General features: G+C 41.5%; 1 protein-coding gene across 1 annotated transcript; it reads right to left on the bottom strand.

Moving 5' to 3' along the window:
- Positions 1-3,192: 3,192 nt before the first annotated feature.
- Positions 3,193-14,265, bottom strand: grk5 (G protein-coupled receptor kinase 5). The gene is made up of 16 exons (XM_054744078.2): positions 14,087-14,265; positions 13,402-13,491; positions 13,202-13,314; positions 12,804-12,881; positions 12,613-12,710; positions 12,439-12,531; positions 12,216-12,279; positions 10,777-10,917; positions 8,848-9,038; positions 8,727-8,764; positions 8,112-8,201; positions 6,427-6,635; positions 6,148-6,285; positions 3,673-3,810; positions 3,461-3,592; positions 3,193-3,383 (listed from the first exon to the last, which is right to left on the bottom strand). The coding sequence occupies exons 1-16, from the start codon at positions 14,136-14,138 to the stop codon at positions 3,342-3,344; spliced, it is 1,707 nt and encodes a 568-aa protein (XP_054600053.2). The 5' UTR covers positions 14,139-14,265; the 3' UTR covers positions 3,193-3,341.
- Between the last annotated feature and the right edge of the window lie 786 nt (positions 14,266-15,051).

The raw sequence follows: 15,051 nt of genomic DNA, 5'->3' as shown, positions 1-15,051 counted from the left end.
CACTGATACAGGAAATAAAATACTGAGAAGCATGTTACAAATTTCTAAAGAAACTTGAGGCATTCTTTCAAAAGTCACATGACTGTTAACTCATACATTAACTCCAAAACACACCCTTCATCTGGTCATTTTACATTTATTTTTGTAACTAAACATGGCATTTACATATTTTCAATAGATACATAAAAAAAGGACTCAAGATGCTTTATGTTTTTTTGAATTGGGCATCTCATGCTAACATAAATGCAGACATTTATGATGTTAAACATGGTACAAAGTCAGAATTTGCCAATAATTTTCTCATAATTATTTTGTGATCATTTTAGATCTGACCAGAGATTTTCAGCTCTTTCCTAAACCTGATAAAATCCAGAGGATCAGTAGTTCTATATGAAGACTTTCTATCTACATTTATGTCAGCTTTTTGTTTCAGAAATGCACATTATTACCATTTTCTAGTAGACAAAGAAGTCACAAGGAACCACAAGAAAAAATGGTTCATTTTTCATCCTTTCAAGCTGATGCAGTACTGTACAGGTGCTGGTCAGAAAATCAGAATATCATGACAAAGTTGATTTATTTAAGTAATTCAATTCAAAAAGTAAAACTTGTATGTTAGGTCTGTTCATTACACACAGACTGATATATTTCAAATATCTATTTTGTTAATTTTAATGATTATAACTGTCAACTAATGAGAATCCCAAACTCAGCATCTCAGAATATGAGAATATTGTTAAAAGGTTCAATATTGAAGACCCCCTGGTGCCACACTAGCCACGTTTACATGCACCAAATTTCCCCAATCTGATTAAATGTGTGCATGTAAATGTGGCTATTTTAATCAGCCAATTAACTCAAAACACCTGCAAAGCCTTTAAATTGTCTCTCAGTCTAGCTCTGTAGACTACACAATCATTGGGAAGACTGCTGACTTGACAGTTGTCCAAAAGACGACCATTGACACCTTGCACAAGAAGGGCAAGACACGAAAGATTATTGCTAAAGAGGCTGGCTGTTCACAGAGCTCTGTGTCCAAGCACATTAATAGAGAGGTGAAGGGAAGGTCAAGATGTGGTAGAAAAAATGTACAAGCAGTAAGGATAACCTTTCAATTCGATTCAAGTATATTTATGTAGCGCAAAATCACGACAACAGTTGTCTCAAGGCACTTCACATAGTAAACATTCCAATACAGGTCAGGGGTCTCATTTATTAAACATTGCGTAGAATCCTTACTAAAACCGTACTTAAGTTCAGCAAAAAAATAAATAAATAAATAAAAATACTTACGCCAAGTAGGTTTGTGATCTATCAAACATGGAGTACGCACAGCTGGACGCAATCTCCGCTTCATAAATAAGAAACTATCTAGAAAGTTTCTCAACTGCTTTTTAGTCACATCCCGCCCTCACCACACCCCCTTTCTGCCATAAATAGTCAATGCAAAGTGCCTCGTGGATCTCATGCATATACATAAGCTGGCTTGTTGCAGCATTTCGATCACAACCACAGATCAAGGAAGCGCAATTTCACAAGCAGAAATTGAGGTACTTGTGGGTGAGGTGGAGAAATGAAAGGAAGTGCTTTTTCAAAACAAATAAGAGAAAATCCAGAGTGGCACAGCGTTGCTGAAGCCATCAATGCTGAGTTCTTCAGAGAGCTCTGTGGTGGATACAAAAAAATGATCCGATAAGGATTTCATCCCCAGACTCCCGGGTGAAAGTCACGCTAAACAGAGATCTCCCTTGTCCAAGTAGGCAGGGCGGATGATTAATCGGGTCACAGTGACAGGACACACACTGTCACAGACGCATGACATTCTGTCTCAATCTGTCCCCTGCTGATATTCTGCATTCCATATTCTGCACTTCAGGCTGTGTGTGTGTGTGCGCATGCGTGTGTGTGCGCACGCGCGTGTGTGTGCGTGTGGGGGGTCTTGTTCTGTGTGAAAACGAAGCAGTACAAGTGATAATGCTGCAGGATTTCATAATTTTATCCTTCTCAGCAGCAGCACTGCAGGTGCTCTCCATGTCCAACATGTGTGTAAGCCAGGTCCTTAGTCAACTTAAAGTTGCCCACATTTTTCCGCTACATTTTCTTTCATAAATCCCAAAGTTTGTGTGGAAAGTTGCTTATGCAGTTTTTCGCCCCCATTTTGTGCGTAAGCAAGCTTGATAAATGAGGCCCCAGTTCATTAAGCCAATCAGAAAAAAGTTTCCTATATAAGGAACCCAGCAAATTGATGCAATTTGCTGGGTTCAAAAAATAACCACATCCTGGAGAGGATTGTGAAACCACACCCATTCAAAAATGTGGGGGAGATTCACAAAGAGTGGACTGCAGCTAGAGTCAGTGCTTCAAGGACCAAGACACAATTTCAACTGTCGTATTCCTTGTGTCAAGCCACTCTCGAAAGAGACAGCATCAGAAGTGTCTCACCTGAGCTAAAGACAAAGTCAGGGATGGTTTGGGGTGCCATGTCATCTGCTGGTGTATATTGGGTTATCTGAGGTCAAAGGTCACCACAGCTGTCTGCCAGGAAGTTTTAGAGCACTTCATGCGTCCTGCTACTGACGAACTTTATGGAGATGCAGATTTCATTTTCCAGCAGGACTTGGCACCTGCAGAGTGCCACAGCTGCCAGTACCTGGTTTAAGGACCACAGTATCCCTGTTCTTGATTGGTCAGCAAACTGGCCTGACCTTAACCCCATAGAAAATCTATGAGGTATTGTGAAGAGGAAGATGCAGTACTCCAGACCCAACAATTCAGAAGAGCTGGAGGCCACTATCAGACCAACATGGGCTCTCATAACACCTGAGCAGTGACACAGACTGATCGACTCCATGCCACGCTGCATTGCTGCAGTAATCCAGACCAACAGAGCCCCGACTAAATACTGAGTGCTGCACATGTTCATACTTTCAGTTGGCCAACATTTCTAAAATTCCTTTTCTAGCACTGGTCTTAATTGTCATTCTAATATTCTGAGATAACGAATTTGAGATTTTCATTCCTTGTCAGTTATAATAATCAAAAATAAGGAAATAAACATTGAAATGTATCAGTCTGTGTGAAATGAATGAATATAATAAATAATGGACTTACTGAAATAAATCAACGTTGTGATGATATTCTAATTTCATGACCAGCACTTGTAGCTGAAATGTGACTGTTGCATGCTGTAGGAGAAAGAACACCTAAAGCACCAATATGCATAAACCATGAAGTGCTTTGAAAGAGAAAGCTGCAGTGCTGCTACATGGGATGGTTTGAGTTCTGGAGTTGTTCTCGGAGAGCAGGACTAATTGGTCCTGGCTTCCTCTTGCCCTTGTTGATTACAGACTATGTCTGTTTCCCTCAGACATATCTAATGGTGGCTGCAAAAGGAAATGATGGAAGTTCATGTTCACTGTTGCAAACAACACGTACAATATTTTTAAGACTGTGCTTTTACCTGCTTGCGGAAAAATCGATGCAGGAGATTGCGTCTGGGAGTGTCAGGAGTTCGGATCTGTTCCAGATCCTGAGTTCGGGTTCCGTTGGGGCCAAAAACATTAAGCTCCTCGAAACATCTAGTTTCTATGAGCTGAGCAAAGACACAGGGACACAGTGAGATCCTTAGATCCTACTTCATATATAATCAGTGAGATCCGGTAAGGAAATCACCTCATTCTGCCATGGTATGGGATTGCTTCCTGTGCTGAACGTGGCGTAGAATTCATTGTCCGTCTGGTCCAGAACTACTCCCTTTACCGGCAAAAACTCATCAATGTCCTGCACATCTTGGCAATACACCAGTCTGGGCTACAGGAACAACAAATGCTATAATAATATTTTATATTTTCAGAAACAAACTGGAAGTAAAACATGTGTTTTTACCACTAAAGCTGTAAAGAACTTGTGCAAAGAAGTTTTCCTCAGAAGTACTAGTTCAGGATTTTCTAACAAATGTAGGAAACCAAGAGATATTAATGGTACAATTAAGGCAAAGCAGTTTGTTTGGCCGTATAGATTTGTCAAAAGCTTTCTGTAATTTGTAATATGATCCTCTGTCCTCATTCAACCCCGATGAACACTTTGGAGTGATTCATACATAAAAGTTCATGGAATTTACAGATCCAGTGGTTAACCAAGATGTCCCTCTTTCCAGTGACAAGATCTAGCTCCTCCTCGGGATTTCTCGAACACCAGATAGGACATAAAATGAGTGAGTTCTGGGTCTCATCTGGTGTTTATTCTTTGTGGAAAACCTCCAGAAGGAGACATCACCTAGAACTAAGTCAGCACAAACGGTGATGAAGATGCACCGAACTTCCCTAATTGTTAATCAGATAACTCACCAATCATTTTGCACCCAAACTTGGTGGCTAAAGTGTTTGTTCAAATATTGTCTTAAATTGAATAAGTAATGGCACACATGGCCTTCACGCGAACACGTGGACAGCTTAAATGAGCTTTTGCATCCACCTGTGGATCCATCACCTACAGAAAGAGCGTGAAAGCTCTGGTGCAATGCAGATTAAATTGCAGATCAAGGCTAAGGCTTTGGTGATACCTGGAATCTAAAACTGACGTTTGGGACACAGACACAAGGGGATCGTTTTGTTGAGTTCCTTTACTCTTTCAAGTAAAAGAAATGTGCTGAAAAACAATTGCAACCCAAACCCTGACACCTTTTAGCTTGCTAACTTAACTTAGCAAAATGATGGTCACATGGTGGCTCAGGGTTTAGAGTTTGCCCTGTAATCTGTGGGTGGCTGGTTTGAACCCAAGCATCATTTGTATCAGTTGTGTTGTTAGGCAAGACCCTTCACCCTTCATGCCTGCTGCTGGTGGTGGGCCGGTGGAGCTGATTGCGGACAGCAGCCTCGCTTCGGTCAGTGTGCCCCAAGGCAGCTGTGGCTACGCTGTAGCTCATCACCAACTGTGTGTTAATGTGTGTGTTACTGACTGTAGTGTAAAGTGCTTTGGAGTCTTCTGCCTCAGAAAAGGACAATGCAAAAGCAGGTCATTATTTTTGACTGGCAACATTTGCTTCCTGTTAGAATTCAAAGGAGGAATGTTTCTTATTTGTGACGACATAAGCGAAGCTGAAGACAGTGAATGAAAGTGGAATTAAAAGTCACACTCAAAGTGTCTAACATATTTGGATTTGAAGTCTTTTAGCAGACTCTTGCCTCTACCATCACGGTCTGCAGAGTTCATATGTTTAAGACGGACTGCGGTATCTGTGCCAGCTGCAGTGTGAGGAGATCTACCCATTGGGATCGTAAGTGCTGTGTTTTGCCTGCGAGCTGGTGGGTGCAGTTGTTCCCTGGGTGTTTCATTTTAGCTCTGTGCAGTCAGGAGTGTTGGAGCTGCGCAGTTTCCACCTGTTACCTGCTGGTCTGCTCTCCTTGGTAAGCTGCACAGAAAACCTCCGGGAAGATGCCTGGTGTGTGTGTGTGTGTGTGTGTGTGCATTTGCATGTGGGTGTGTGGGTGTGTGATTTTACAGATCAGCTGTGTTGTGTTTTTTCAGACACATCGAGTCACGGTGCATTGGGCGCAGGTGCTGTTTTAGCCTGCTGCTTGTTTGGCAGCTGTTTTCACCTGGTCTCGTCTTGTCCTGGTTGGTGTCGTCTGGTCTTCCTGACTAAGCAAGTTGGCCAGAAGTTCTGCGCCATGGAGGAGCGTGGAAGGAAGTACTCGGCTCCAGGGCTCAGCAATTTAACGATGCTAGAGGACGGGACCTTGTGCTGGATTACTTAAGCTCTGAGGAATCAGGTGTTATGCAGGGTACTGGCTGCTGGCGTGTATTATCATGTGGCTTTGCTCTGTTTTAATGCTTATTCTTTTGTGTTTTGTGGTGTTTAGTTTCCTCACAACTGCATGCGTTTGTTTTCTTAGTTCCCCCAGCTGATGCCCGATGCCCTTCCCACAAGAGGTTGGTGTTCTCCACACATATCCTGAGTCCTGGGGTTTGCTTTTAACAAACTATCAAAAAAGTAGTTTATTGTTTTGAAATCCAACAGTGGCCTGGTGCATCACTGAGCCTTTCTTTCTGCTGCAAACAGTTAGAAATTTCAACTGGTGCACAAAACAAAAAGCTGGTTTAAGCCTTCTGCAGCAACACAGATGATCGTAGTTTTAAGGTACTTGCATCAGGTTTAAAGGGAGCCTCGATCACTCCTGCTTCCAGCATCCGGAAGTTGATCTGCTGAAAGAAGGGATGGGACTTCACTTCTTTCTCTCCTGATACCAGGCAGCCCAGTCTTTGTTTGGGGTCTTTGGTCAACAACTACAATAAAGAACACATGTTTGTGACCCACCAATGAGAAGACAGCTGTTTGACTCCAAACACTTCCAGGCACTTTTTAAATAAAGCAGATCGGCACTGAGAAGAAGACAGCGACTCGGTTTTGGGCAGTTAAAGACTCACCTTGGTGCAGAGATTTTTTGCTTCATGGCTGAACTTCATACTGTACTCCTCATCTGTTGAAGTTATCCTCCTCTCCATCTCTGAGTTATTAGGATGCTCTTTTGGGGCTCTGAACGGAGATCGACCTGTAGTCATTTCATAAATCAGACAGCCCAGACCCCACCAGTCTGCACTCATGCCATATTTCTGGTCACTGATCACCTCTGGAGCTGTGAACACAAAAAAAAGAAGAACATTTTTTTACCTTTTAAACTTTTGACTTTACATTCTATAGATCCATGAACCAAGGGTTTAGAGAACAACTCAAGTTCTGGTTTTGATACGATTTTCTGTTTCAGTGTTTTAAGATGTTTTTGCCAGATTTGTCTCTGGTTACTAAAGTATAAGTACAACCCTTTCATCAATCCTTAATTCCTGAATGTCCCAGCTGTGGGAAAATAAATTCTCTTTTCTTCTCTTCTCTTCTCTTCTCTTCTCTTCTCTTCTCTTCTCTTCTCTTCTCTTCTCTTCTCTTCTCTTCTCTTCTCTTCTCTTCTCTTCTCTTCTCTTCTCTTCTCTTCTCTTCTCTTCTCTTCTCTTCTCAGATTTAGATTGACACTCAAATGAAGTTGGTGCTGAGTAACAAAATGGCATTGTTGGTTAACAAACTTTCTCTGACTCAGCTTTTGATACAGATACAAACTGATGTCTGCCCATATACCGTGCTTGGAGCTCATCAAAGTTTGTTTTCCTGGATATGGACCCAAAATGTCAACATTTTGTTCCTTAAACTACTTAATTCTGACTTCACCCATGCAGTACAGTGATCCAACATGTGATAGAAGACATTATTCATCACCAAAGTGTTCTTGGATGGTTTGGAGGAGTCCCTCAGGGAGGATGTTTAGGGACCATTCTTTATTATTGGCTGTATTCGGAGGATGAACTGTGAGTCCATTCTTGTGGTTGAGAAACAACTCTACACATGAATGGTGTCAGGTTGCTTAGATATTGGCAGGACACAGGACTGGCGGGGGTGTTCATCGTGTCTACTCTGGGCTGTCCTGTTTTCAGATGACCCAAACAATAAAAAAGTCATCAATCAGAGGAAAGGACTTTACTACAGCTCACAGCAGTCCAATCCCCAAATCTTTAGCAGAATCATGGCTTGTCTCCAATGATTTTCTTGGAGAAAAGCTTCTTTGCTGCCCTTCTTGACATCAGGCCGTCCTCCATTAGTGTTTTCCTCACCATGATGTAGATGCTCTCATACCTGCCTGTTGTTCTTTCTGAGAGGGCTCTGCTCTGGTGCACCAGCAGGATCCACTTAAAAAGAAAGTCCTGGCTGATGCTGCTGGACAACTCAACACCACTCATCTGAAACTTGTTGATAATCTGTTAAATAGTTGATTAGGCTCCGTCTCACTGACAGCCTGTAAAGCTGTTTTTTGCGCAAAGCACGTTTCTTTGCAGAAGGTGAACATGAAGAAAATTTATTTCAAGTATCACCTTCTCTTTTTCAACAGAAAAGAGTAACTTTGCACCAATTACGGTTCCTGTGATCCATCTTCAGACCACTCTACATAACTGCCATCTGAAATCTTAGGCAGCAAATAAGGATAAACACCCCTAAAGTCTCACAAAATACAATGGAAGAACTTCTTTTGTCACACTTTCATACTGAACACCTGAGATGATTTACATACCCATATAGTACAACGTGCCAACCCGGCCTTTCGCCCGGCGTCCATCAGACAACTTCACGGCCAAGCCCAGGTCAGAGATGCGGATGTGTCCTTGATGGAACAAGAACAAATCCACCAAACAGGTTTTACGTGTGACTTCTTTAGATGTTGTAATGCTCTGTGTCTTTCCTCTTCCCCTCCCTCCTGTAGCTGCAGGACTTGTTTTAGAGTGCATTTTCACAGCCCTCCAACCAGCTATATGTAAATAAAAGCATGCTAAGGATTCTCAACAGGAAGGGAGAAACAGGCTCAGAAATATTTCACGTTGGTTGACACCTCACTTGTGTGACACACACACATACACTTTTCACTTACTCACATGAGTTCCTTGTTTTAAAATCTCATCCCAACCGTTTCCTTCTCCTGAGAAAGACGGCGCAGATGAGGAAATAATCTGGTTGGCTGCATGAGCAACTGCTTGGCAGGACGCCCAAAGCCCTATGCAATCGCATCAGTCTGTCTAACCACTAAAGCTAAAAATAGCAACGTGAAATATGTGAAAATTTCACCTCAACGTTGGCTGGAATTTGATCTGTCAGCAAGTTATTTTTAGGACAGGTGTTTTTTTTTACCTACCATTGTCATCTAGAAGAATATTTTCAGGTTTCATGTCTCTGCGAGGTCAAACATAGCATATCAAATATGAATGCCAAAAGCAGCAGATTTTGGACTGAATGCAGTTGGGAAAGGCGTTCACCTGTAGAGGATAGACTTCTGGTGGAGATGAAGTAGACCACAGCAGACCTCTGCAGCATAGAAACGCACTCTGTCTTCAGCTAAACCCTTCTTTTCCATTTGTTGTATGTGAAACTTTAGGTCCCCTCCATTCATCATGGTTAAAACCAAACACAACGAATTCTTGGTCTGATAAGCGTATGCAAGATTCACCTGGGAAGAGAAAGTAGGACATCATTATTCAAACAAAAACAACAGACCTGGTTGGTGGTTTTCATGCATGTGCTGCAACATGAACAATAAACCTGAGAAAAAAGTCAATGAATCCACAATGGAAGACTGACTGGTTTGAGTTGTAAAGTGATAGTTAAAGTCGCATTAGTCATCATCACACTGGTGAAATGCATTTCCGCATTTGACCCATCCCCGTGGGGAGCGGGGATCTGAGCTTATTTGAGCTTATTAAAAAATGTTTTTAAAAGGTAAAATGAGATGAAGACAGGATTTAGTAAAACAGCTTTGAGGTCTCTAATGGATGTCTTCAGCAGATCTCAGTTGTTTTAGGAACTGTCCAACATTTTGAGGAATGGGCCAAATTCACCAACATGACAGGCTTTACAAGCTGAAAAAAAGATTTTTTAAATAAAAAAAGTGAAAATAATTTAATTGCAACACATTTTACTTTTACTTGCTCAGCAATACATGAAATACACTATGCAGTATTAAATGTAAAGACCAAAGTTTATTGTTTTTAAATTAAAAAAAAAATTGATTAGTAGGATGCCCACTTTGTAAATGCGTCAATCTCGATGTAAATATCCACAAAGTTGAATGGATTTTTTTCTTGATGATTGCTATTTTGTTTTTTTGTTGGTCATCATTAGTCATGTCTCATGTTTCTCAGCTCCACACTGTTCCATCACTGACAGCTTACAGAAGGTTTTATTGAGTCTTGGAGTCAACACTAAATGTTATTTAGTCAACAATAAAGTTGTTATTGCTGCATTAACCTAATGGTGAGCTAGAAAGAAAAAATGATAAGAAAGTTAAATAAAGACCAGAGGATTTTTTTTTTACTATTATTGAACAACGCCTCTGCTCTGGGTTAAAACAGTTTCATGGTCTATATGTAATTGAGTCTGTCCAGTCAGTTTTAATCGTGGAGTTCCACAAGGATTGATGATTGGTCCAAAATAGATTTTACTTTTGTTTGACAGATTTGTTTGAATTTATTGTCTTTGTAGATGACAGATTTAATTTGTTGTATGAATTTTTAAAGGAACTCATATAGTGAGCCGAAAACTAAGAAGATGTCCTTTAATCTTTGTGTGATACACATAGATTTAGAAAACTAAATGTATGCTCTCTTGGAATCACAAAGTAATAGATGATTATTTAGATTTATTTCTAGGACCACTCTTTTCTCAGAATCTTATTATTTGACAATAAACACCCCCTCCTTTTAAAAAAACGATTAATATTATTATTATTTTGCATGTTGAAACGTGTGTTTTACTGATTCTGCAGGTAACATAGCTCGCAATTTCCCAGAAAACGTGGGCGTTCATAGCACCACTTTTTTGCCTCATGTTATTTAAAAAAATCTAAGTAAATAATAACACATAACACTTAATACATCCAAATGTATATATATCATATAAAAAATCAATACATTAATCACAAACAATCCCATCAGGCTTTGATACTGCCCCCCCCCCACACACACACACACACACTGTTGTTGTGTCCTTAAGACACTTAACCCGCCTTGCCTCTAGGATAGATGGCTCTATATCAAATAGCCATTTTTACCATTCTGTGTTACTTCTGAGATAAGGAGCCCCACATTTCTCACTCTGATTTCTGAGAACTGTTTTGAATGCAGAATGATGTGTGAAGGTAAACGTCAAAATTTTACAAAAGTTTTCGAGCTTAGATGTTGTCATCTCACCACAAAGCGACTGTTCATCTCTTCGAGTATTTCCTTCTCATTCAGAGCCATGGACTCTCCTCGCCGTGCCTTCACGTGTGTCTTTTCAAGCTTCTTGCAGGCATACATCATTCCCGTGGCTCGTACCTGGCAAGCCCACACCTGCAAAGTATCATGAAAATAATCTCTGCACTATCATTGTACGGTGACAGGTGAGATAAGAATAAACAAGATGTTAAGATGAAACTTTCCTTATTTTTTCTAATGTTGTTGCACCGAGGAACAAGTAGTGACAAGTTGTGTTTAATTGCGTTTAAATTATTTTTACCCAAAGATCAGTTCGTACCTGCCCACGTTATGTCTTGCTCATCTCATGATAACAGATAGAAGTAATAATCAATGCAGAGGAGAAAGTTCTTTGCCCCACTTGTAAGGAGTATTTTTTAATTTACCAATCCATCCATCCATCCATCCATCCAGCCAGCCAGTGGAGAAAACACATTTTTGACCGCTTGTAGCTGCAATCTCATTCTTTCGGTCACTACCCAAATCTTGCGACCATAGGTGAGGGTAGGAAACTATGATGCTCAAACAGTGAATCGAGAACTTGCCTTCTGACTCAGCTCTCTCTTCATCCTAACAGACTGGTACAACGGCCGCATCACTGCAGATACAGCACCATCTTCCCCTTACTTGTGACCAAGACTTTGAGATACTTAAACTCCTCCACTTGGGGCAGAACCTCGTCCCTGACCTGAAGAAGCCATTCTACCCTTTTCAGACTCCAGACCATGGTCTCAGATTTAGAGGAGCTGATTCTCATTCCAGCTACTTCACACTCAGCTGCAAACTGCTCCAGTGACAGTTGGAGATCACTGTCTGATGAAATCAACAGGATCACGTCATCTGCAATCGGACGGTCTGCCAATCCAGTGGAACTGCCCCTGATGTCCACACGACATTGCAGAGCCACATCAGCCAACACAGACCTACAACATCCAGAGCCTTAAGAAACTCCGAGCAGATCTCATCCACGGCTGGGGCCTTGCCACAGAAGAGTTTTTTGACCACCTCAGTGACCTCAGCTTCAGAGATAGAAGAGTCCAACCCAAAGTCCCCAGACTCCACTTCCCAACTGGAAGATGTGTCGGTGGGATTGAGAAGGTCTTCAAAGTACTCTGCCTACGGATCCACAACGTCCTGAGTCGAGGTCAGCAGCACGCTGTTCCCTCTATAAACAGTGTTGGTAGAGCACTGCTTGTGGCTGTAGACCAGATGAGATGAAATGTTCCATCGTCTCATCAGATCAGATGAGCACTCTCTAGGTGGAGTCACCAGTAGGAGCACTCTCTAGCGGGAAGTCAAGGGTATGAGCACTTTCTAGGTCCATCAACGCTGCTGTTAGAAGATGAAAATTAATTTAAAAGTCATTAATGACACCAGTGAAAGAAAGATCTTACCTCCCCAAACCCTCCTTTACCCAGCAGCCTGTAGTGTCTGAAAGTGCGTTTGGTGATGGGCTGCCTTTAAAACAACAGAAAATATGCTTAAATTATTTTCAACTCATTTTTGAGATGTATATGCTGAGCAAACAATGCTGCCTGACAAAGCATACATGTGTTGAAATGTGTGTATGGCCATTATTTTTCAAGTGTTAACACACATTAAAACACAAGCACTGACTTTTCCAGCATCTTCCACTGGAGAAAGCGATCAAAGTACATGCTGTCCTGGTACTGGCTGAAGGGCTCCCCACTGAGGTAATTGTGTAGGGCTCTAAAGGAACACAGGCGTTTGTTGATGGTTTATGGAATTAAAGCACGCTGCCAAAAAAAACAGACAGGCCTGAGAACTTACTCTTTACAGCTGTGGAAGACATCTTCACAGGGACCACGCTCTAGACTCTCTCTGCAGCTTTGCTCATGGTTTGCCACGGCGAGCACACACTGCACAGACTGCAGAAACACTGATGAAGTTGTTAAAACTGTGGAAACCCAAAACAGTGTTATGACAAAGTTTGTATCTGCAGTAAGAGATGACTGTCAGACCGTCCTGTCGAGGAATCTGTGGATGATACGAGTCCCATAATCCTTCCTGTCCGAATCAAACAACGCCTCAAAGGAGTTCTATAAGAAACCAAAGAGGAGGAGAAGTCTGCAAAGATAGATGCATCAGCCGTTTCTGTATGATGCTGCAATTAGTCCCAAATCCTCGAATACAACTCTGCTTCCAGCCAAATACAGCACTTTTGTTAAATAGTTCATGAAGTAATTGAAAGAAAATTTAACTGAGTGTGAGCAACTGGAAAAGGCTTTAATTAAGTGTCTGAAACACATCTTTAACCATTTCCCAAAAGGCTAAAAACAGTGTTTAAAGGGTTAACATTTTATGCCCGAGTGTTAAATTCAGACCATTTAATGTTATTTTAGAGAAGTGAGAGTTTTACCAAGTCATGCAGGAGCTGGACGTGGTTTTTCAGTTCGGGCCGACTCTGACAGAACAACCAAAAAAGCTCCTGGCCAATCGGCTGTATCACACACAGACTGTAGTAGTTCCGCTCTGATGGGAAGAAAATAAAATGCAACGTGAAAAAACACCACCAACAGAACGTGGTTTGAGTCAGGACACACACTCTTACACACACACCCATGCTCGAGGCCAAGTCTTTGCACTGACTGATGTTTGGAAAGCAAAGCATATCCCTCCATTTCCAACTCCTGCCTTTACGCCGTCCGCCTGAAGGCAGCAGAGAAAAGGAAACACTGGCTGTCAGGAAACATGCAGCAAGTACATACACACACACGCGCACACACGCACACACACACACACACACACACACACACACACACACACACACGCCTGTCCAGTTTCACACAATGAGTGCATTACAGTGAATGAACTATTAATAGCTGTGGGATCTGTTAAGCTGAGCTGGTGAAACCACATTTCTCTACATCTTACTTTCAACTTCAGTGACGTCTCAGAGCAGCTATACAATTTGTTTACCAGCTCAGCACTAATGCAGTGTCCTCACATCACCACAGAGCTGAGCCCATTCAGAACATTTGTAATCACTGCTCAGGTTTTTAATTCAAAGTTTTTAATGGATGCATCAAATTACAAAAACATTAAAAAAAAGTGCACCAAAGAAAGATCAGCTGTATCAATGTTCTTATAGGAAATCATGATCCAGAGATCGTCTAGAATAGAAGCATTTAGTGTCTGACAAAAGTCCAGCAGAAGCCTATGAATGTTAAAGATAAAAGCAAGTGTGAATTTACTCCTTTAACAACAACCATTTACATGTCAGACTGATGTGCAGCACCCTTACCTTCTCTGGCTTTTAGAAGGGCACTGTTTTGCACCATGTTTTCAATATCCATGTGAACAGCTTCAGTTTGAACGTTGTCCTCATCTACTGGTCCAGAGGTGAGGGAGAAATTCGGCCTTTGTGCTGTGGTGCAACCAGAGCTAGTCAGCGAGTGGGAGCAAATGCTCTGCTGCCGTAGCTTAAAGAATGAAGCTGTGGTCTAACCTGTTACTCTCTGGTGAATGGAGACGGTTGTCGTGTGAAGGTGCGCTCCAACCAGGGAGCACTACCTGGTCACAGAGGCGGGACGGAGTTCCTGTCATCTGTCAAGCTCAATAACAAAAGAGCAGCTGAGTGAAAACTGAAAAAAAAAATATGCTGGGCAGGATTTCCTCCTGAATCTGTGGATCACTTGGTTCCTCCTGTCCCATATGTTGAAATGGGATTCTGTATGGCTTTTAGAAGCTTTTTAGTCTCCACACAACCAAAGCAAGAAAAGCATTTACACTCTAGACATAAAGCTGAGCTAGATCCCTGAGCTGGTTGCACTCCACCAAGGGTTCTTCTCTCTGATCCTGGTTGTTGAGCTTATAGACAGAATCTAAACAGATGTAGTTATAGAGCAAACACTTGTTTAGGAACCTCAAGGTTGTAGTTCTGTGCTTGTTTTTGAGCCTTTGATGCATACTGAGGACGGAGGTTCACATCTTGGGATGAGGTGGTTGTGATGAGAGTCAGCTCCTCTAGGTGTGAGCTCTTGGTTCTTAACACCAACATCTAAGTGTCTGTTTGTGAGTGATGGTTAGAAGGAAATTGGCTTCATCTGTTATGATGAAATGTCCGAAACTGTTTGAAAAATATAGGAGTTGATGAACAGTTATGGTATAGCAAATAATGAAGCTAATTTTTATTATTAATTGTTATGATTTCATTAACAAAAGTGAATAGTTGGACTTTAATATACACCGAGGAACATCAGCATTTGA

The sequence above is a fragment of the Nothobranchius furzeri genome, chromosome 6 (assembly GCF_043380555.1).
Source record: "Nothobranchius furzeri strain GRZ-AD chromosome 6, NfurGRZ-RIMD1, whole genome shotgun sequence".
Taxonomy (NCBI): Eukaryota; Metazoa; Chordata; class Actinopteri; order Cyprinodontiformes; family Nothobranchiidae; genus Nothobranchius; species Nothobranchius furzeri.
This window is presented reverse-complemented; position numbering and strand designations above follow the sequence as displayed.

Excerpts from the sequence above, each read along its gene's own strand:
- grk5 (XM_054744078.2), bottom strand. The coding sequence starts at position 14,138 with ATGGATATTGAAAACATGGTGCAAAACAGTGCCCTTCTAAAAGCCAGA. Across the intron at positions 9,039-10,776 it reads AGATGAACAGTCGCTTTGTG|GTGAATCTTGCATACGCTTA; the intron begins GTGAGATGACAA and ends TTCTCTTCCCAG. Across the intron at positions 3,593-3,672 it reads CCATACCATGGCAGAATGAG|CTCATAGAAACTAGATGTTT; the intron begins GTGATTTCCTTA and ends GTCTTTGCTCAG.